The 24032-nt window shown below is 40.8% G+C and overlaps 1 protein-coding gene across 3 annotated transcripts in view; it reads left to right on the top strand.

Annotated features, from left to right (window-relative positions):
* Positions 1–23683, top strand: part of FCRL4 (Fc receptor like 4) — a 39016-nt gene extending 15333 nt beyond the window's left edge. For 2 of the 3 annotated variants that reach the window (XM_070467566.1, XM_070467563.1), the window contains exons 8-14: positions 8130–8240; positions 8648–8710; positions 11241–11268; positions 12040–12122; positions 12319–12387; positions 21925–21956; positions 22026–23683. In XM_070467566.1, coding sequence (XP_070323667.1) covers positions 8130–8240; positions 8648–8710; positions 11241–11268; positions 12040–12122; positions 12319–12387; positions 21925–21956; positions 22026–22076 — 437 coding nt within the window. In that variant the 3' untranslated portion in view covers positions 22077–23683. The remainder of the gene's footprint in view (positions 1–8129; positions 8241–8647; positions 8711–11240; positions 11269–12039; positions 12123–12318; positions 12388–21924; positions 21957–22025) is intronic. The other variant, XM_070467564.1, reaches the window with a different exon arrangement.
* Positions 23684–24032: the final 349 nt, after the last annotated feature.

Raw genomic sequence — 24032 nt, 5'->3', positions numbered from 1 at the left:
TGTAGAGTGTAGCAGCTCTTCACCAAGGCCCTCCCTCTCCTGGTCCTTCTTGATTCTTCTTTGCAGCATGTGTCACCAACTCCCAGACCATGCAGTCTTTGCTGTCTCCTTCCACACCTCCCACGAGGTCTTCCCTGGTGGCTCAGATGGTTAAGAACCCACCTGCAATGCAGGAGACCTGGGTTTGGTCCCTGAGTTGGGAAGATCTCCTGGAGATGGGAATGGCAACCCATACCAGTATTCTTGCCTGGAGAAATCCCCAAGGACAAAGCCTGGTGGGCTATAGTTCATGGGGTCACAAAGAGTCAGAAATGACAGAGTGACTGACATTTTCAACACTTCCACACCTCCCACAGTAGCTTCATGAAGGTAGATCTCTATTTTGACCATTTGTTATCACAAGTGCCTATTCTACTGCTCAGCTAATAATAAGCATTCGTAAATATTTGCTGAGTGAATATATTTTGCATATATCACTTTTGCTTATCATAGTAATAATCCTAGAAAAGAAAGATATCGTTATCTTCATTCTACAGAAAAGGAAAGTGAAACTCAAAAAAGTTTGCTGATTTGCATTAGGTACAAAGCTTCTACCTAGCAGCCTGGATTTGAACCTCAATACAATCTTTTAGCTCAGAGAGACAGAAACCATTGTCAAGGTTTCTTGAAGAAGTACCACTATCCACCATGCTAAATAAGCAGAGAACTGTGCTGTTTATATAAAACCAGTCAGCCCTGACTGAGCCATAAACCTAAACAGTTTGGTTAGTGGCTCGGGAAAGGGGTTGCTATGCTAATGGCACAGCTGCTCTACAATTTTCCCTTCAACTCCCTCGGGGCATGTCCGGTGATCGAGCAGGGCCTTCCCAGGTCATGTCTTCCCCCAAATAGATGCCACAGGAGGGTCTGCATCTCACCCTCAAAATTTCTTGAACAGTAATATTGGGTGTAATTCCCAGCAGAGAAGGGCAGAGACTAAACCTGAAATACCATTAAAATGATATTTCAAGAGTCAGGTGGGCGAAGGGAAAAAGAGATTAGCAAAGCTGAAAGCTGTCCAAAGACACCCTCTGAAGAGTCTTGAACGCCCTGGAATCCAGAGTGACACTGAGGGTAGGAAGCATTGCTTCTTCAGGAAGGCTTTTTTTTGCTAATTGATTTTCTTTCTTTTTTTTTTTTTCCATTTATTTTTATTAGTTGGAGGCTAATTATTTTACATCATTGCAGTGGTTTTTGTCATGCATTGAAATGATTTTCTTTTAAATTTTATTGTAGTATAGTTGATTCACAATGTTGTGTTAGTTTCAGGTGTATGGCAAAATGAATCTGCTACACATACACATATATCCATTCTTTTTAAGATTCTTTCCCCATAGAGGTCATTATGGAGTATGGAGCTACATCCTGTGCTACACAGGACTTCCTGGTGGCCCAAATGGTAAAGAATCCACCTGTAACACAGAAGACCCAGGTTTGATCTCTGTGCTGGGAAGATGCCCTGGAGAAGGGAATGGCAACCCACTCCAGTATTCTTGCCTGGAAAATTCCATGGACAGAGGAGTGTGGAGGGCTATAGTCCATGGGGTTGTGAGAGACAGACACAACTGAGCAACTAACAGTTACCCTGTGCTATACAATAGGTCCTTATTAGTGATCTGCTTTTTATGGAGTAGTGTATATATGGGAGGGCATGGCAACCCACTCCAGTATTCTTGCCTGGAGAATCTCCATGGACAGAGGAACCTGGTGGGCTCCAGTCCTCAGGGTCACAAAGAGTCAGACACGACTGGGGCAACTCAGCATGCACGCACACAGTGTATATATCAATCCCAGTCTTCTAACTGATCCCCTAGTAACCATACATTTGTTTTGTCTGGTTGTGCTTAGTCACTCAGTCATGTTCGACTGTGCAATTCCATGGACCGTAGCCCACCAGGCTCCTCTGTCCATGGGATTCTCCAGGTAAATGGAGTGGGTAGCCATTCCCTTCTCAAGGGGATCTCCCAGACCCAGGGATCAAACCCAGATCTTCTGCACTGAAGGCAGATACATCACCATCTGAGCCACCAGGGAAGCCCAAGTTTGTCTTACGCATCTATAACTACTTCTGTTTTATAGATAAGTTCATTTGTACCCCCCCCTTTTTTTTTAGACTCCACATATAAACGATATCATGTGATAATTGTCTTTCTCTGTCTGGTTGACTGCACTCAATATGAGTCCAGGAAGACTCTTATAACTGAAAAGTTTACTTACAATCCCTGAAAGAGAATAATTGTGAATCTGTTGGTAATTCACACCTACATGTAAAATTTCTCATCTTTCCTTTTGAATTTTAAGGTCAGTAGAATGAATCAGCGTCCTCTGATACAGGCAGTGAACTGGTTCCTTCACACATGTAATTTCATTTTATTCTCACAACTGCTTTGCAAGGGAACAGATGATCTCAGAGTTTAAGCATATTTCAAGAATTCAGTTGTCCTGCATCAGAACTAGAATGTCTTCTTTTTAGCTTGTGGACCTCCTGCAAAATCTCTGTGCTTAGAAATGTCATATAGCATAGCATGATAGAAACTCTGAGATAGCCTGGAGCACTAGTGCCTTAGTAGGCTCTCTTAGCTTGCATTGCTGTAACAAGATATGGTAGACAGGGTGACTTTAAGAGCAGGAATTTATTTCTTACAGTTTCAGAGGCTGGAAGTCTGAGGTCAGGACTGAAATCAGAATGCTGGCATGGTTAGTTTCTGGAGAGACCCCTCTTCCTGGCTTGCAGACTGCTGCCCTCTGGCTGTGTCCTCATGTGACAGAGTTGGGGAGAGAGTGAGAGAGATCTCTGGAATCTCTTCTTTTAAGGGCCCTAATCCCATTATGAAGGACCATTCTCATGGCCTCATCTAAACCTGATTACCTCTCAAAGGCACCATCTCCAAACCCTGCACACTAGGGTTAGAACCACTTCAGTTTATGAATTTTGGTGGAACACAATTCAGTCCATAGAATGGGCTGAAGTTGGCTAAGGTAGTGCTGTGTGCGTGCTTGCATGTGTGCATGTTCAGGTGTGTCCAACTCTTTGTGACCCCAAGGACTGTAGCCCACTAGGCTCTGCTGTCCAGGGAATAGTCCAGGCAAGAATACTGGAGTGGGGTGCCATTTCCTGCTCCAGGGGACCTTCCGGACCCAGGGATTTAACCCGAGTCTCTTGTATCTCCTGCGTTAGCAGGTAGATTCTTTACCATTGCACCACCTGGTGCTGTGTGTAAGTGAGCCTAATGTGTGAGGGTGTCCCTGAAACTGGTCAAAGGCCATGAAATTTCTGAGAAAAGACCCTGATGCTGGGAAAGATCAAAGGTAGAAGAAGGGGATGACAGATGATGAGATGATTGGATCGCATCACCAACTCGATGGACATGATTTTGAGCAAGGCTCCGGAGTTGGTGATGGATAGGGAAGCCTGGTGTGCTGCAGTCCATGCGGTTGCAAAGAGTCAGACATGACTGAGCAACTGTACTGACCTGAGGGCATAATGTAAGGGCAATGAATAAGAGATAATACTTACATAGACATAGCACTTATCATATGTTAAGAACCATTTAAAGCACTTTATTAACTCATTTTCTTCCACCAACAATAGTACTGCTATAGTTACCATTTTCTCCATTTTACAGATAAGAAAACTGACAAACAGGGAAGATTAAATAAAGGTTACTGGCCACACAGGTAGTAAAAAGAGAAATGATTCTAACCTAACAGCCTAATTTTAGAGTTTATGCCTTCCTTTTTATTGCTATTCCACTTATAGTGAGAGAGAATTGACATATAACATCATGAAAGTTTACAGTATATAATATAGTGATTTGCTGCATGTATATATTTCAGATTTATTACCACAAAAAAGTTAGTTAACACATCCATCCTTACACAGCTGCAATTTTGTGAGTGTATGTGTGATAAGAACTTTTATAATCTGCTATCTTCAGTTTAGTTCAGTTCAGTCGCTCAGTCATGTCTGGCTCTTTGCAACCTCATGGACTGCAGCACGCCAGACCTCTGTGTCCATCACCAACTCCCAGAGTTTACTCAAACTCATGTCCATTGAGTCAGTGATATCATGCACCCATCTCATCCTCTGTCACCCCCTTCTCCTCCTGTCCTCAATCTTTCCCAGCAATGGAGTTTTTTCCAGTGAGTCAGCTCTTCTCATCAGGTGGCCAAAGTATTGGAGTTTCAGCTTCAACATCAGTCCTTCCAGTGAATATTCAGGACTGATTTCCTTTAGGATGGACTGGTTGGACCTCCTTGCAGTCCAAGGGACTCTCAAGACTCTTCTCCAACACCACATTTCAAAAGCATCAATTCTTCAGCGCTCAACTTCCTTTAGAGTCCAACTCTCACATCCATACATGACTACTGGAAAAACCATAGCCTTGACTAGACATACCTTTGTTGGCAAAGTAATGTCTCTGCTATTTAATATGCTGCCTAGGTTGGTCTATCTTAGCAGCTTTCAAATATATTTACAATATATTCTTAACTATAATCACCATTGTATATATCACATCCTCCAAACTGACTCATTTTGTAACTGGAAGTTGTATTCTTTGACCACCTCCACCCATTTCTCCTACCCTCCACCCCCTACCCCTGGCAACCACCAATTCATTCTCTGTTTTTGTGAGGTTTTTCTTTTTTGAAAGATTCTAGATGTAAGTGAGATCATAAAATATTTGTCTTTTCCTCTGTCTGACTTGTTGCACTTAGCATAATGCCCTCAGGCTTCATTCATGTTGTTGCAAATGGCGGAATTTTCTTTTTTATAGCTGTATAATAGTCTACCATATTCACATTCCATCCTGATTGAATAGTGTGTTGTCATCTAGTTGCTAAGTCATGTCTGACTCTTTTGTGACCCCATGGACTATAGCATACTACACTCCTGTCCATGGGATTTCCCAGGCAAGAATACTGGAGTGGGTTGCCATTTCCTTCCGTAGGGGATCTTCCCGACCTAGAATCGAACATGTGTCTCCAGCATTGGCTGTGCTTTGTCACTCAGTCGTGTCTGACTCTTTGTGACCATTTGGACTGCAGCCCTGTATTGGCAGGGGGATTCTTTACCACTGAGCCACCAGGGAAAACCCATATATACCACACTTTCTGTATCTATTCATACATCAATGACATTTAGGTTGCACATATCTTGGTTATTGTAAATAATGTTGCAGTAAACATGGGGATGCAGATATCTCTTCGAGGTAGTAATTCCATTTCTTTGGATATATACCCAGAAGTGGGATTGCTAGATCATATAATAATTCTTTTTTTTTTAATTTTATAGGAGTCTGCATACTGTTTTTCACTGTGACTGCACCAATTTACATTCTCACCAACACTGTACAAGGGTTTTCTTCTCTCCTTGTCCTTACCAACATATTATTTACTGTCTCTCTCTCTTTTCTTAAGTTATAGGGAATAAAGTTTATTTTGATGAAAAGTGTAAAGCAAAATTAAAATTATGTACATTAGTCACATAACTCAACATGCTTAATTTGGTATAAGCGTGACACATTTTCTTGCTTTCCTTTGTTTTGCTAAATCACCATAATCTTGTTGTTGTTCAATCATGAAGTCATGTCTGACTTTGTGACCCCGTGGACTGTAGCAAGCCAGGCTTCAATATCTCCCAGAGTTTGCTCAAATCAAGTCCATTGGGTCAGTGATGCTGTCTAATCATCTCATCCTCTGCTGACCCCTTCTCCTTTTGCCTTCCATCTTTCCCAGCATCAGGGTCTTTTCCAATGAGTCAGTTGTTTGCATCAGGTGGCCAAAGTATTGGAGCTTCAGCTTCAGCATCAGTCCTTCCAGTGAATATTCAGGGCTGATTTCTGGTTTGGTCTCCTTGCAGTCCAAGGACACCATAAGCTAGACTGCTTTATTAAACTAAGGCATGGAAACTTAGTTTTACTCTTTTGCTTATGCTCTGATTTCAAACAATTTTATTTAAAAAAAAAAAGCCATTGTAACAGGTGTGAGGTGCTACCTCACTGTGGTTTTGATTTTCATTTCCCTGATGATTAATGATGTTGAACACGTTTTCCTGTGCCTGTTGGCTTTTGCATGTCTTCTTTGTAAAAAATGACTATTCAGATCCTTTGTCCATTTTTAAATTATTATTTGAGGGGTTTTTTTAGGTATAGAGTTGTATGACTTCCTCATATTATTACCAAGGACTTTCCCCCTATATTTTCTCTTAGGAATTTTGTGGTTTTTGTTCTTAAAGTCTTTAATACATTTCTAGTTAATTTTTGTGAGTGATTTAAGATGGAGGCCCGGTTTCATTCTTTTGCATGTGAATTAGCAAGTTTCCCCAGCACCATTTATTAAGAGAGTATCCTTTCCACTGAGTATTTTTGACTTCTTTGACAAATATTAGTTGATGATATATTCACAGGTTTATGTCTGGGCTCTTGATTCTATTCCACTGGTTCATGTTTCTGTTTTTATGCCAATGCCTATTTGTTTTGGTTGTTCAGGTTTTGTTACATTGTTTGAAATCAGGACATGTAGAGCTTCTGGCTTTGTTCTTTTGTTGCAGGATTGCTTTAGCTATTTGGTGTCTTTGGTGGTTCCATACAATTTTGTTTTTAATTTCTATAAAAAATGATGTTGGGATTTTGATAGGCATTGCATTGAATCTGTTTGCTTCAATAGCTTTGAACAATATGAACATTTTAGCAATATTAATTCTTTCAATTCACCAACATGGGATTTCTTTCCATATATTTGTGTCTTCATTTTTTAAACCATATCTTATGGTTTTCAATATACAGATCTTTCATCTCCTTGATTAAATTTGCAATCAATAATAACTCTTTTATTGTTTTTGATTTCTTTATTTCTTCTTCAGATAATCCCTTGTTGTTGTATAGGAGCACAACTGATTTTTGTATTGATATTGTATTCTGCAACTCTATGAATTAGTTCATTAGTTCTAACAGATTTTCCAGGGAGTCTTTAGGATTTTCTTTATATAAGGTCATGTCATCTTCAAACAGAGACAATTTTTCTTCTTCCTTTCCAATTTTGAGGCCTTTTATTATTATTATTATTATTATTATTTTTGCCTGATTGCTCTGGCTAGGAATTCTAGAACTATGTTGAATAGGAGTGGAGAGAGGGCACCCTGGCCTTGGAGAATGGATCTGATGAAAAAAATCAAAGTTATCCAACAATTTAGTCTTCTAATTAGTCTATTCCTTCTATCAATTTTTTCCCCCCAGCTGTTCAAAGCACATAAGACTCAGGCTTCTAGGAGGAAGGAAACTGATGCCATTTCATTGTGGTGTCCCAGTATATTATTTTAATAGAGAGCTGTATCAGAGTTACTGTTGGTTGAACTAGTGCCCTAATCAGTGGAGACATTTGCTTTCTTTCTCAGCATGTTGCTCTTCCAAGTTAGATTCTGCCAAGTCATTGTCATAACATCTTTCCAGATGTCTAGGAGAAATTTCCAAATGGCCCAATTGCAAGAGTACGGAATAGATAGACAACTGGTGAGATAGATAGACAGATGTAGTGTGTGTGCTCGGTCACTCACTCATGTCCAGCTCTTTTCAGCCTCATGCACTATATAGCCTGCCAGGATCCTCTGTCCAGGGAATCTTCCAGGCAAGAATACTAGAGTGGGTTGCCTTCTACTGAAGGGCTCTTCCTGACCCAGGGGTCGAATTCACATCTCCTGTGTCTCCTGCATTAGCAGGCAGATTCTTGACCAGGGAGCCACCTGGGAAACCATAGATGTCCCTCCAAATATTAATGTCTGAAGTGAAGTCAGTGGATCAGTGGAGGGACCTGGCTTCCTTTTCCCCCCTGCGCCACAATCCCCTCAGATGCCTGCCTTCTGCCCCTGCATGGTGAGTCACTTCCTGTCATATGCAGGCTCAGGACTGTGCTGCCCACGAGTGGAAAATTGCTTTTTGTGCCTCACAGTCTTAGTCCAGCCCTCAACGGTCCCCACGGGTCCTTGTCTTCTAGAGCCCACCCTTTCCCAGGGCACAGGACCCCAGCCAGGAAAGTTTCCAGGGCTCTAGATCCCTCCCCCTGAGGCTCTGACACACACTTTTTCTGTCCAGGCATCCCAGGGATTAAAAGAGGCCTTGTTGCAGGAGGAACCACTGGGGGATCACTCAGCATTCTCCTGGCTGTGGCCCTGCTGTTTTACTGCTGGCACCAGAGGAAACCAGGTTTGTGTTCTCTCTTACCCCTGGCTAACCTCCACAACCTGTCCCTGCCTCAGGAACCCCAAATATTGCAGCCTTGGAAACTGCCACATTACCATTCTCAACCTCACCATCCCAGTGCTAACTGACAGGCTCACCTTCTTTCTTCAAAAGGCAGTTTTCTTAACAGGTGTCTAGTCTAATTTATGAAGTCTCAGGTGAAATATGGGGATGGAATAAACATTTTAATGTAAAGTTTCAAGAACTTCAAATGGTTTCCTTGGATAGTTTCTTTGGTCCAACAGACTGGTCAACTAGATACTTTAACCCATCCTACATCTCCCGTAAGTGGACAATCAAACAAAACTGAAAGGCCCTATGAAGAAATGACTGAGAATGGGAGGTGACTAATCTCTATCCTTCTTCCTCAGATGTGTTCTTGAGTCAAAGCCTGGGACCAGCATCTAGTATTCCAATGGCTCCGCTCTCTACAGGTCAGGTTACTGGCTTCCCCTCCACCCAGAGGAGAGAGTTTCCCCCACATACTACCTGCTGTGCTTCCAAAGCCTTCTTGCTTTAGCCCAGGTCAGGCTAGCTTCAGATGTCGGAAAATCTGGTGTTGAAGACACACACAAAAGTTTTTTCAGCTCTAGTGCAGTTACCCATATGCGTTAATTTTGTGTTTTGAGTGCATGCTCAGGCACGTCCTACTCTTTGCGACCCCATGGACTGTAGCTCCCCAGGCTCCTCTGTCCATGAATTCTCCAGGCTTGAATACTGGAGTGGGTAGCCCTTCCCTTCTCCAGGGGGTCTTCCCTACCCAGAGATCGAATCCGGGCCTCCTGCATTGCAGGCAGATGCTCTACCATCTGAGCCACGAGGGAAACACAACTCTGTGTTTTAACTTAATTCAGCTCAACTCACCTCATCCTTCTGAGCACCTCCTGTGTATCCTGCACTGGGCTGGATGTACGGAGCTTTGGACCTCTGACCAAAGTGTCCTTAACAATCCTGCGGTGAAGTCTGAGGTCCTGGGCATAACCACAGATTCTCCTGGAAATCCACCCATAGCCCCACACTACTCTGCAAGAAAAACAATTGGTCTATTTAGTATAGTTTTCATCCCAATCCCAAAGAAAGGCAATGCCAAAGAATGCTTGAACTACCACACAATTGCATTCATCTCACACGCTACTAAAGTAATGCCCAAAATTCTCCAAGCCAGGCTTCAGCAATACGTGAACCGTGAACTTCCAGATATTCAAGCTGGTTTTAGAAAAGGCATAGGAACCAGAGATCAAATTGCCAACATCTACTGGATTATCGAAAAAGCAAGAGAGTTCCAGAAATGCATCTATTTCTGCTTTATTGACTACGCCAAAGCCTTTGACTGTGTGCATCACAGTACACTGTGGAAAATTCTTTAAGATATGGGAATACCAGATCATCTGACCTGCCTCTTGAGAAAGCTGTAGGCAGGTCAGGAAGCAATAGTTAGAACTGGACATGGAACAACAGACTGGCTCCCAATAGGAAAAGGAGTACGTCAAGGCTGTAATTGTCACCCTGCTTACTTAACTTATATGCAGAGTATATCATGAGAAATGCTCAGCTGGAAGAAGCTTAAGCTGGAATTAAGATTGCCAGGAGAAATAACAATAACCTCAGATATGCAGATGACACCACCCTTATGCCAGAAAGTGAAGAGGAACTAAAAAGCCTCTTGATGGAAGTGAAGGAGGAAAGTGAAAAAGTTGGCTTAAAATTCAACATTCAGAAAACTAAGATCATGGCATCTGGTCCCATCACTTCATGGGAAATAGATGGGGAGACAGTGGAAACAGTGTCAGACTTTAATTTTTGGGGTCCCAAATCACTGCAGATGGTGACTGCAGCCATGAAATTAAAAGATGCTTACTCCTTGGAAGGAAAGTTATGACCAACCTAGATAGCATATTTAAAAGCAGAGACATTACTTTGCCAACAAAGGTCCATCTAGTCAAGGCTATGGCTTTTCCAGTAGTCATGTATGGATGTGAGAGTTGGACCATAAAGAAAGCTGAGCACTGAAGAATTGATGCTTTTGAACTATGGTGTTGGAGAAGACTCTTGAGAGACCCTTGGACTGCAAGGAGATCCAACCAGTCCATCCTAAAGGAGATCAGTCCTGGGTGTTCATTGGAAGGACTGATGCTGAAGCTGAAACTCCAGTACTTTGGCCACCTCACGCGAAGAGTTGACTCATTGGAGAAGACTCTAATGCTGGGAAGGATTGGGGGCAGGAGGAGAAGGGGATGACAGAGGATGAGATGGCTGGATGGCATCACCGACTCGATGGAAATGAGTTTGAGTGGACTCCGGGAGTTGGTGATGGACAGGGAGACCTGGCATGCTGTGATTCATGGGGTTGCAAAGAGTCGGACATGACTGAGCAACTGAACTGAACCAAAGGTATATCAACACAGCCTTGAACCCTAATCAAGTCTCAGATGTTTGCATATTCAACACAGCAATGTGTAGCCCTGTCCGCAGCAAGTTATGTGCTTGGTTCAATTCTTATTCACGAGAATCCGAGGCTGCACCCACATTTGAATTGACTCTCTTGGCAGCACATGGGCTCCCCTGATAGCTCAGCTGGTAGAGTCCACTTGCAATGCAGGTGACCCCAGTTTGATTCCTGGGTTGGCAAGTTCCCTTGGAGACCTAGGCTGCCCACTCCAGTATTCTTGTACTTTCCTGGTGGTTCAGATGATAAAGAATTCGCTTGCAGTGCGGGAGACCTGGGTTTGATCCCTGGGTTGGGAAGAACCCCTGGAGCAGGGCATGGCAACCCACTCCATCACTCTTGCCTGGAGAACCCCCATGGGCAGAGGAGCCTGGCGGGCTGCAGTCCATGGGGTCGAAAGAGTCGGACACACCTGAGCACTGCCCAGCTCAGCACACAGCACTGGTAGTATGTGTGTGTGAAATATTTGAGAAAGGGCTCCCTCTGCTGACACAAATCTGCCTTTGTTTTATTTGCAGGAGATGACTCTCAGGGAGGCACAATCAGGTGAGGTCTCAGCCTTCTGGTTTCCCAAGAATAAAATATGCAGAACTGTGGGGTGACAAGATTAGGACAAGTGATTTCTCTATGTCCCTGTGGCTTCATGCTCCCACTTTCACGTTCTTTAAAATGGCCATAATCACAACTTCTTGGAATCCTAATAGTGTATACAATGGATTTTCCCGCATAAATAGATCAGTTTCTTATTTCAAATTTATCCATTCCATTAAATGGATGATACTAAAGGTTATAGATTTTCTAGGTTGGCACAAAGTATTTCTGGTTCAAACAGTCCTATAGTTAGACCACATGTTACTATAACTGTATAAAATTATTGTTAGTCTTAGATTTTACAGTGGGGTCTCAGCTTCTAGTAATCATTTTGTCCCAACTGTGCTTATTTACTCATCAAATTTTGTGTTTTTAAGTTTGGTTTGATAAATAAGGTCTTGTTCTTCTATCTGTGTCAGTGTCTCAGTCTTAGGTCATAGTCAGGTTCTTGGATCATGGATTTTGTCTAATTGCTTCTTGAATTATCCAGGCAGAATGCAGTGAAGACACTTCCTCTTGATGATGAGGCTGGGTTTTTTTTTTTTTTTTTTTTTTTTTTTTACCAATTGAGAATGACCATTCTGTTTATGAGATGATCATTTCTATGATGTCAAAGACTCTTCTAGCCTTGTTCTGCTGAGTTCTTCCTACTCTTTTTTTTTCTCTATCCCACTTTCATGTATAGTATAATGTTCCAAGGATGATCAGTGTTTCTATGCCTTACAGGAGACCCTTGACCGTAGGCCCACCAGAACCCCTCAACCCCCTGGGCCCTGCCCCCATGGAGCTGCAGCAGTTGTACATCAACGGTGAGGACTCCCTGGTGGGAAGCTGATCTGGGCCTGAGCCAGAGAAAGATACTTGTTTTGAGGCCTGGCATAAGGCCGTGGTCTCCCTAAGTATCCCAGACATTCACGGTAAACAATTGTTTATGAAGAAGCATCTGTAGCATACCCCACTGACTAGGATTGCTTACAAAGTTTTTTTTTGTTTGTTTCTTCTCAGTGCATCCCAGAGAAAGAGACTTGGTATATTCTGAAATCCAGATTACTCAGCCTGGAGCAGAAGGGGAAGGTATGTTACTGGGGAGAGATTCTGGCTGCAAATTGCATTCATTCATTTGACACGTTTACTGAGTCTCCTTTGAGTAAAGGGAGTGAATTGGTGATCAAGACAGATTAAAAATCCCTACAGTAGTGCTTAGATTCCAAAGAAAGAGGACAGATACAGAAAGCTATGTAGCATCTTTCCTGATATCAGAACAAAAGTTAAGCATCCGTCTAATAGACATTGTAATCATGAGGGTATATGTTCAAAGGTTACCTGAAAATAATGAATGAATTATTGCAAAGCACCTACCATGTGATACCAGAAAGAATGAAGGGATGGAGCCAAAGCAAAAAAAAAAAAAAAAAAAAACACATTTGTGGAAGTGACTGATGATAGAAGCAATGTCCGATGCTGTAAAGAGCAATATTGCATAGGAACCTGGAATGTTAGGTCTATGAATCAAGGCAAATTGGAAGTGGTCAAACAGGAGATGGCAAGAGTGAATACTGAAATTCTAGGAATCAGCGAACTAAAATGGACTGGAATGGGTGAATTTAACTCAGATGACCACTATATCTACTACTGTGGGCAGGAATCCCTTAGAAGAAATGGAGTAGCCATCATGGCCAACAAAAGAGTCCAAAATGCAGTACTTGGGTGCAATCTCAAAAATGACAGAATGATCTCTGTGCGTTTCCAAGGCAAACCATTCAATATCACGCTAATCCAAGCCTGTGCCCCAACCAGTAATGCTGAAGAAGCTGAAGTTGAATGGTTCTATGAAGACCTACAAGGCCTTTTAGAACTAAGACCCAAACAAGATGTCCTTTTCATTATAGGGGACTGGAAAGCAAAAGTAGGAAGTCAAGAAATACTTGGAGTAACAGGCAAATTTGGCCTTGGAGTACATAATGAAGCAGGGCAAAGGCTAATAGAATTTTGCTAGGAGAACGCACTGGTCATAACAAACACCCACTTCCAACAACACAAGAGAAGACTCTACACATGGACATCACCAGATGGTCAACACCGAAATCAGATTGATTATATTCTTTGCAGCCAAAGATGGAGAAGCTCCATACAGTCAGCAAAAACAAGACCAGGAGCTGACTGTGGCTCAGATTATGAACTCCTTATTGCCAAATTCAGACTTAAACTGAAGAAAGTAGGGAAAACCACTAGACCATTCAGATATGACCTAAATCAAATCCCTTATGACTATACAGTGGAAGTGAGAAATAGATTTAAGGGACTAGATCTGATAGACAGAAAGCCTGATGAACTATGGACGGAGGTTCATGACATTGTACAGGAGACAGTGGTCAAGACCATCCCCGTAGAAAAGAAATGCAAAAAAGCAAAATGGTTGTCTGAGGAGGCCTTACAAATAGCTGTGAAAAGAAGAGAAGCAAAAAGCAAAGGAGAAAAGGAAAGATATATCCATTTGAATGCAGAGTTCCAAAGAATAGCAAGGAGAGATAAGAAAGCCTTCCTCAGTGATCAATGCAAAGAAATAGAGGAAAACAATGGAATGGGAAAGACTAGAGATCTCTTCAAGAAAATTAGAGATACCAAGGGAACATTTCATGCAAAGATGGGATCAATAAAGGACTGAAATGGTATGGACCTAACAGAAGCAGAAGATATTAAGAAGAGGTGGCAAGAATACACAGTCAAGAACTATACAAAAATGATCTTCATGACCCAGATAATCATGATGGTGTGATCACTCATCTAGAGCCAGACATCCTAGAATGCGAAGTCAAGTGGGCCTTAGAAAGCATCACTATGAGCAAAGCTAGTGGATGTGGTGCAATTCCAGTTGAGCTATTTCAAATCCTGAAAGATGATGCTGTGAAAGTGCTGCACTCAATATGCCAGCAAATTTGGAAAACTCAGCAGTGGCCACAGGACAGGAAAAGGTCAGTTTTCATTCCAATCCCTAAGAAAGGCAATCCCAAAGAATGCTCAAACTACCACACAATTGCACTCATCTCACATGCTAGTAAAGTAATGCTCAAAATTCTCCAAGCCAGGCTTCAGCAATATGTGAATCGTGAACTTTCAGATGTTCAAGCTGGTTTTAGAAAAGGCAGAGGAGCCAGAGATCAAATTGCCAACATCTGTTGGATCATCGAAAAAGCAAGAGAGCTCCAGAAAAACATCTATTTTTGCTTTATTGACTACGCCAAAGCCTTCGACTGTGTGGATCACAATAAACTGTGGAAAACTCTGAAAGAGATGGGAATACCAGACCACCTGACCTGTCTCTTGAGAAATCTGTAGGCAGGTCAGCAAGCAACAGTTAGAACTGGACAAGGAACAACAGACTGGTTCCAAATAGGAAAAGGAGTACATCAAGGTTGTATATTGTTATCCTGCTTATTTAACTTACATGCAGAGTACATCATGAGACATGCTGGGCTGGAAGAAGCACAAGTTGGAATCAAGATTGCTGGGAGAAATGTCAATAACCTCAGATATGCAGATGACACCACCCTTATGGCAGAAAGTGAAGATGAACTAAAAAGCCTCTTGATGAAAGTGAAATAAGAAAGTGAAAAAGTTGCCTTAAAGCTTAACATTCAGAAAACTAAGATCATGGCATCCAGTCCCATCACTTCATGGGAAATAGATGGGGAGACAGTTGAAACAGTGTCAGACTTTAATTATTTGGTCTCCAAAATCACTGCAGATGGTGACTGCAGCCATGAAATTAAAAGACGCTTACTTCTTGGAAGGAAAGTTATGACCAACCTAGATAGCATATTAAAAAGCAGAGACATTACTTTGCCAACAAAGGTCCATCTAGTCATGGCTATGGTTTTTCCAGTAGTCATGTATGGAAGTGAGAGTTGGACTGTGAAGAAAGCTGAGTGCCAAAAAATTGATGGTTTTGAACTATGGTGTTGGAGAAGACTCTTGAGAGTCCCTTGGACTGCAAGGAGATCCAATCAGCCCGTCCTAAAGGAGATCAGTCCTGGGTGTTCATTGGAAGGACTGATGCTAAAGTTGAAAATCCAGTACTTTGGCCACTTCATGCGAAGAGTTGACTCATTTGAAAAGACCCTGATGCTGGGAGGGATTAGGGGCAGGAGGAGAAGGGGACGACAGAGGATGAGATAGTTGGATGGCATCACCAACTTGAAGGACATGGGTTTGAGTGAACTCCAGGAGTTGGTGATGGACAGGGAGGTCTGGCGTCCTGTGATTCATGGGGTTGCAAACAGTCGAACATGACTGAGAGACTGAACTGAGCTAAACTAAACTGAAACATGTGATAAGAATATTGTTATTATAATATACAAATATTAGTATGTGTAATATACACATGTTTAGTTAATTTATATAATGACCCTGTGTAACCCACATACTGAGCAAGCAAGACTCATGACTTACTTACAAAACTTTTCTGTCTCCCACTGTGTCTTTAAACTTTCTTCTGTGAGAGATTTTCCTGGACACTCGGGTTGAAAATTCTGTCAAGCAAAGGCTTTTCAACACATTCTCCATTCTCTTAGGTGATAGACAGTGGTTGGACACTTTATGTCATAGTCTCGTAGTCTCTTACTTAGTGAGTAAATAGAATGCCCAGTTTGAAGATGGTTAATCAGAACTTTCTCCTCTCCTAATGCAGGCAAGTTTCAGAATGAATCTGGCAATGGTGTGGGTGAGGGGGAGAACAAGGCAGAGTTGGCTTCTTCCCTATGTCTTGGGTTGACTTCCTAACTGGCCAGGGGAAAGGAGTAGGAAAGAAGTTACTCCACCTGGTACTGTGGAAGCTGGCTTCTGCCTTCCTGGGATGACAGATACTTAAACAGGCACTCCCTCCTATAACGTATATATACATGGTCTCTTGAGATTTCCTGCTGGAGCCCTCCTTCCTAAAGTTCCTTCTGCAGAGCTGAGGTATTTCTAATGAGTTGTTTCTTGTTCCTTCACTGGCCTCACCTCCAATCAGTCATATCCAACTTCCTGCTGCTGGAGTCCCTTGGTACCTGGGGGCCTTATTGAACAGGACTGAAGGTCAACACACTTCTGCTTGTTCTGTCTCCCATGTGGACCACATCTGTGCTTGGGGACACCTGAGAGTTTCAGGTCCTAGCTGGCTCAGCAGATCTCTTTTGATCCCACCACTTCTTGTGAGTTAGAACTCTCAATGCTCCCGATAAGGAGTGTTGAAATATTTTTTATTGTAATCTGCAGTAAGAAACACAAGTTGTGTTTAAAAAAAAAAGAAAAGAAATACAAGTTGTACTATTAAGAAATGTAAATGTGCACACATACATGCATGCACACACACATACCTAAACCAAAATTTTAGGAGATAATACTAGTGTGATGCACTTAATTTTCTATTCTCCTCAAATTGATTGTTTTAATCAACTTTGTGGAGGTATAAACAGTATAAAATGTAATTCACCACTTTTAAATGCACATTCAAATTATTTTAACAAATGTATCCATTCACAGAACCACCACCACAATCACAGTGTGATGTGTCAACATTTCCAGAAGCCCAGAAAATTCTTTCATATTCCTTTTCAGTTAATCTCCCTCCAGCTTCACCCTTGACAATTACTGATCTGCATTCTGTCTTATAGTTTGCTTTTCTAACAATTTCACATACGGTCTTATATAATGCAATCCTTTTGTTTGGCTTCTTTCACTTAACACAATGTTTTGAAATTCATCCACATTCTAGCATAAGTAGTTCATGATTTTTTTGACATGTTAAAAGCTATGCCTATTTAACATATACAGCTCATGAGTTTGGGGATGAATCAACACCAGGGAAACTGTCACCACAGTTTAAGGCCATAGATATATGCACCATTTTCCAAAGTTTTCTTTTTTATGATGATGATAATGATGATGTGTGGTAAGGACACTTAACAAAAGATTTACCTTCTTAGCTAATTTTAAGTATACGATAAAATATAGTTAGTGATTGTAATATATTGCTCAGTTGCTAAGTCATGTCCAATTCTTTGCTACCCCAAGAACTACAACATGCCAGGCTTCCCTGTCCTTCTCTATCTCCTGGAGTTTCCTCAAACTCATGTGCATTGATGATGTCAGTGATTTCATCCAACCATCTCATCCTCTGTCGTCCTCTTCTCCTCCTGCCTTCAATCTTCCCCAGCATCAGGGTCTTTTCCAATGAGTCACTTTTTCACATTAGGTGGCCAAACGATCGGAGCTTCAGCATCAGTCCTTCCAATGAATATTCAGTTGATTTCCTTTAGGATTGATGGTTTGATCTCCTTGCAGTCCAAGGGACTCTCAAGAGTCTTCTCCAACACCACAGTTCAAAAGCATCAATTCTTTGGCACTCAGCTTTCTTTATGGTCCAACTCTCATGTACATGACTACTGGAAAAACTATAGCTTTGACTCTTGTACCCTTGTTGGCAAAGTTATATCTCTGCTTTTTAGTATGCTGCCTAGGTTTGTCATTGCTTTTCTTCCAAGGAGCAAGTGTCTTTTAACTTCATGACTGCAGTCACCATTGCAGTGATTTTGGAGCTCAAGAAAATAAAATCTCTCACTGTTTCCACTTTTCCCCCTTCTACTTGCCATGAAGTGATGGGACTGGATGCCATGATCTTAGTTTTTTGAATATTGAGTTTTAGGCCAGCTTTCTCCACTCTTCTCTTTCATCGTCATCAAGAGATTCTTTAATTCCTCTTTGCTTTCTGCCATTAAAATGATATCATCTGCATATCTGAGGTCAATATTTCTCCCAGCAATCTTGATATTCCAGCTTGTACTTCATCCAGCCCAGCATTTCACATGATGTACTCTGCATTTAAGTTAATTAAGCAGAGTGACAATATACAGCCTAGAGGTACTCCTTTCCTAATTTTGAACCAGTCTGTTGTTCCATGTCTCGTTCTAACTGTTGCTTCTTGTATTACATACAGACTTCTTAGGATACAGGTAAGGTGCTCTGATAATCCCATCCCTTTAAGAATTTCCCACAGTTTCTTGTGATCCACACAGTCAAAGCCATTAGCATAGTCAACGAAGCAGAAAAAGATTTTTTTGGAATACCTTTTCTTTTTCTATGATCCAGAAGATGTTGGAAATTTGATCTCTGGTTCCTCTGCCTTTTCTAAATCCAGCTTGTACATGTGGAAGTTGTCAGTTCATGTACTGCTGAAGCCTAGCTTGAAGGATTTTGAGCATAATCCTGCTAGCATGTGAAATGAGGGCAATTGTACAAGCGTTTGAACATTCTTTGGCATTGTCCTTTTTTGGGATTGGAATGAAAGCTGACCTTTCCCAGTCCTGTGGCCACTGCTGAATTTTCCATATTTGCTGGCATATTGTGGAGAAGGCAATGGCAACCCACTCCAGTACTCCTGGAAAATCCCATGGACGGAGGAGCCTGGCTGCAGTCCATGGGGTTGCGAAGAGTCAGGCATGGTTGAGTGACTTCACTTTCACTTTTCACTTTCATGCATTGGAGAAGGAAATGGCAACCCACTCCAGTGTTCTTGCCTGGAGAATCCCAGGGACAGATAAGCCTGGTGGGCTGCTGTCTATGGGGTCGCACAGAGTCGGACACGACTGAAACGACTTAGCAGCAGCAGCAGCAGCAGCTGGCATATTGAGTGCAGCTCTTTAACAGCATCATCTTTTAGGATTTGGAATAGCTCAGCTGAAATTCTGTCACCTCCACTAGCTTTGTTCATAGTAATGCTTCCTAAGGCCCACTTGACTTCACACTCCAGGATGTCTGGCTCTGGGTGAGTGACCACACCATCATGGTTATCTGGGTCATTAAGAGCTTTTTTTTTTTGTACAGTTCTTCTGAATATTCTTGCCACCTTTTCTTAATCTCTTCTGTTTCTATTAGGTCCTTGCCATTTCTGTCCTTTATTGTGCCCATCTTTGCATGAAATATTCCCTTGCTATCTCTAATTTTCTTGAAGAGATCTCTAGTCTTTCCCATTCTATTGTTTTCCTTTATTTCTTTGCACTGTTCACTTAGAACAGACTTCTGGACTCTGTGGGAGAAGGCGAGGGTGGGATGTTTCAAGAGAACAGCATCGAAACATGTATATTATCTAGGGTGAAACAGATCACCAGCCCAGGTTGGATGCATGAGACAAGTGCTCGGGCCTGGTGCACTGGGAAGACCCAGAGGGATCGGGCGGAGAGGGAGGTGGGAGGGGGGATCGGGATGGGGAACACATGTAAATCCATGGCTGATTCATGTCAATGTATGACAAAACCCACTACAATATTGTAAAGTAATTAGCCTCCAACTAATAAAAAAAAAAAAAAAGAAAAAAAAAAGGCCTTATCTCTCCTTATTATTCCCTGTAACTCTGCATTCAGTTGGGTATATCTTTCCCTTTCTCCTTTGCCTTTCGCTTCTCTTCTTACTTTACAGTATATCTCCAGAATGTATTCATCCTTGATAACTCAAGCTTTGTATCTTTTGAGCCTTACCTCTAGTTTCCTTTCCCCAAGCTCCTTGTAACCACTATTCTACTCTTTGCTTCTATGAGTTTGAGAAAATACAGTATTTGTCTTTCTGTATCTGGCTTATTTTTCTTAGCATAATATCCTCCTGATCAAACTGTGTTGTCACAAATGACAGGATTTCCTTCTTTCTTAAGGTGGAATAACATTCCATTGTATATGTGTGTTTTTCTTAAGGTGGAATCATATTCCATTGTATATGTGTCTGTATATCTGTGTGTGTGTGTCATATTTTGGTTTTCACTCATCCATCAATAAACTTTAAAGTTGTTTCTATATCTTGCTGTGATCTATTCGAGATCCTGATTTCAATTCCTTTGGATATGTACTTAGGGGTGGAATTGCTGGATCATGCAATAGTTTTATTTTTAACTTTTTGAGAAACCTTCATACAGTTTTCCATATTAGCAGTACTAATTTACACTCTAACTGACCTTGTTCCAGAATTCCCTTTTCTCCACATCCTTGCCAACTCTTGTTATCTTTTGTCTTTTTAATGATAGCCACCCTAACAGGTGTGATGTGATATCTCAATATGGTTTTGATTCCACTGATGATTACTGATGTTGAGCACCTTTTCAATAACTGCTGACCATTTGTATGTCTTCTTTAGAGAAACATCTCTCCAGATCCTTTGCCCATTTTAAAATTGAGTTATTATTAGTTTAGCTGTTGAGTTGTATGAATTCCTTTTATATTTTACATATGAATCTCTTATCTGATAATATGGTTTGCAAGTGTTTTCTTCCATCTTCTAAGTTGCCTTTTCAGTATCCTTGTGTCTAGTAGAAATTTCAATTGTAAGCTGATCCTGAACTTGGTTTACAAATGAGGTTAAGGACTTCTGCAAGTTCCCAAATCCAATGAAGACTAAGTCTTCTGTTTTACTATAATATTTGCTGCATATAGTGCCTATTGCTATATTTGACTAATGCATATTCTCTGAACACCTGCTTTGTCTGTCACTGATTTCTCAGCCATCCTCACTAATCAGAATCTTTTGAATGATAAAATTAGAATTGCCATCAATTTGATTGGGTTAATTGGATGCTTCTTATAGAGTCACCTTGATCAGTTGCTGCTCTTCACACTCTGTCTTTGACATATTTGTCAAAACACCCTTGAAGCTGAGCACTCTATTGGTGGATGAGTTATATTTCAGGCACTTTCTGTGTTGATGATCTGTAGCAATATTTCTTCACCAGTGACTCAGTGTTTGCATGAAGCCCCTGAAATTGCATGCAAATTTCCTTGCATGTGTCTATTATTCCAGGGAGAAAGTACATAGTTTCTATTTGGTCATTAAAAAGAACTGTAACCCCGAAAGATCCATGGGAAAAAATATGATGAAAAATAGAGTATCCCAGGATGTATTCTTTTTCCCAGGCTCTATCCCTCCAAAAAATTACTGTGTAGTTCTCATGATTCTATCTGCTCCGAGATTCTTTATGTCTAATAAGGAGGATGTGAGAAATTATATCTGCTAAAGTTTTCTCTTACTGTGGCTCAATCTCTAAGAAACTTTGGCAGTCAAATCAAAACCAGAACATGCTAACATAAGATGGTTTTTCCCTCAAGGCATACATTTGAAGCATTCTAGTGGGAACTTGCAGAACAAGCAGGGCTTGGACTTTGCAATTGGTGAGATGGAGGTGCTATAAATTAAGAGAGGCAATAATTGAAACTAAGAGAGAAATTATCTCTTAACATCTGGTAAAGAAAGGGAGTGAGATTTCTCTTTGTGGTATTGAGGGAGAACTTTATAGATCAATGGAGCTTGCAAAGAACATCCAGAGGGCTGAGTTAAGAAATGGTAAAAATAAACTAATAAAAATAAATGGAAAAAAAAAAGACTTTAAAAATGGTTCACATCAAAAAAAAAAAAAAAGAAAGAAATGGTAAAAGAAGATCATGTGTGTTGTAGAAGGTGTTGGGTGGCAGAGAAGAGAAAATAACAAATCAATGCAGAAGCCCAATGACTCCCAGATTCTGGGAAATAAACTAGAAGACTGGGTTGGAGGGGATCAAAACATTCATCACCCTATGTTTTTCTTTTTCTCCACAGCCAATACCTTCAGAACATCTCTAGAGGACCAGGTGAGTTTCATTTCCTGATTGTTTTCTCTCCCACTACTACCTATCACCCCACATTCCCTCTCCTTCCAGTTCTTCTTCTATCTTCTTTCCACCCCAGCATGTCTCAATTGTCTACTCTGAAGTGAAGACACAGCTCTGAGATGACTCGTCTGGAAAGGTCAGCTCTAAAGATGAAGATGTCATGGAAAGTTATGAGAATATCCTACTTATATGACTTGTCTCTGATCCAAAGACCCAGCTTAGCAAAGTCCTTGAGGACTCTGGAGTGGCCAACTAGTTCCAGCTTTCCAGTTCTTCTTGCCCATGTGCATTCACTCCAAGGACTTCTGATCCATCCAATCTGAGGCGCTGATGGGAAGACTCCTCAGAGACTACACTGAAATGACCAAGATCCAAGGTCAAGAGGAAAGCCTATATACCTTCTCTGAGCCTAACCTAATGCGCTCCTTACTGTCTGATTTCAGGAGAGGGGGAAGGACTGCTATAGAAAAACAGAAGGACAAATTTTCGAGAATTGGGATTTGTATCTAGATAGAAAGGACTGATGAATCAGGTCTCTATTTAATACATATTCAGCAACTCTCCCCGTGGGGAATAGGTTGCATCAATTGGTTTCACTATGAGTGGCTGCATGCACATTTGACAAGCAAAGCACAGGTCCATCCCTCCTGCTTACCCTGCCTGTCAAGATTCAGTTGCAGACAAAAGAATCCATTTCAAGTGGTTTACAGATGAAGGAATTTAAAAATTTATATCAGCTACTTTGAAAAATCATTTGAAGAGCTGGAGAAGCAGGCTCCAGACTGAGTTTCCAAAAGCAAAACCTAATTACATTATTGTTATTAGGGACAAAGATTTTTAACACTGGAGACAAGAAATACACCAAATGTAAAAAGTTAAGTAATAACCTGAAAAATCAAAATTTGAATTGGAAATGTCAGTGCAAACTGATGACAAAACCTGCTCATTTTAAAAATTTTATCTATTTCTGAGGTCATCCACTGGAAAGGTCTAGAAATAATTAATAACTCAGTAACAATGAGCATCCATTGCACATGGTGTAGTCTCTAAATACTTTTTCCTACTCAAAGGATATAGAGCTACCTTTCTTGTAAGAGCTGTATCTTTGAGTTATCAAATAGATGATAGAATATTTCTTCCAATAGATGAAGAAGGAACTATTCACACAAAATAGTTGTGTGAATGTTTCACACTATACCTAATGATCAAGCTGATATAAAGAAAACCCAACCTAATATTATAGGCCTCCTAATGGAAGTATTCAATACCACCTACAAAGTATTTAAGCCTGAATTATCAGAAGTAAATCCATTGAAGTCTTTAGATCTAACTACCAGTTTATAGGAAATACAGTGGATAAAGGATTTTGTTAAATAGCACCATGGGATTGCAATCAGAAAAATCTAAACTATGGAAAAATTCTAAAGGACAAATGATCTGGTTTCTTTAACAAAAGAAGGAAGGAGAAAGGGAAGACTTATGAATTAAATGATACTTAAGACATGTCAGTCAAAATGAATGACTGGGTCTTGCCTCAAACAAATCAAGTTTTAAAGGAATTATTTATGGAAATACTAAATGAAATTTGTACATTAATATGAAGAAATTATGTTTGGATAATTTATGTGTTTGAAGAATTTATGTTTTGGGTATAAATGATAGCATTATGGTTATGTTTTTATTAAAAATATTCATCTTTTACTTCATACTGAAGTATTTGTACATTAAATATTATGATTTTGCTTGAAATAATCCAATAAGAGTTGGGTGGGCAGGAAGTGGATAGAGGTACAGATAAAGCAAGATTGGTCATGTGAGCACCATTTCTGAAGCTGGATGGTAGGTACATAAAGGGAGGAAGTAGAACTTATACTAGTCTCTTTATATGTCTTAAATTTTGATGATAAAAAGTTAAGCATTGCCATTGTATATATGTACCACAACTTCTTTACTCATATCATCCATCAATGGATCTCTAAGTTGTTTCATGTCCTAGCTACAGTAAATAGTGCTGCAAGGAACACTGGGGTACATGTGTCTTTTACAATTATGATT

This window comes from Odocoileus virginianus, chromosome 5, assembly GCF_023699985.2.
Source record: "Odocoileus virginianus isolate 20LAN1187 ecotype Illinois chromosome 5, Ovbor_1.2, whole genome shotgun sequence".
In the NCBI taxonomy this organism is placed as follows: Eukaryota; Metazoa; Chordata; class Mammalia; order Artiodactyla; family Cervidae; genus Odocoileus; species Odocoileus virginianus.
Note: the sequence above shows the minus strand (reverse complement) of the source record. Positions and strands in the feature narration are given on the sequence as shown.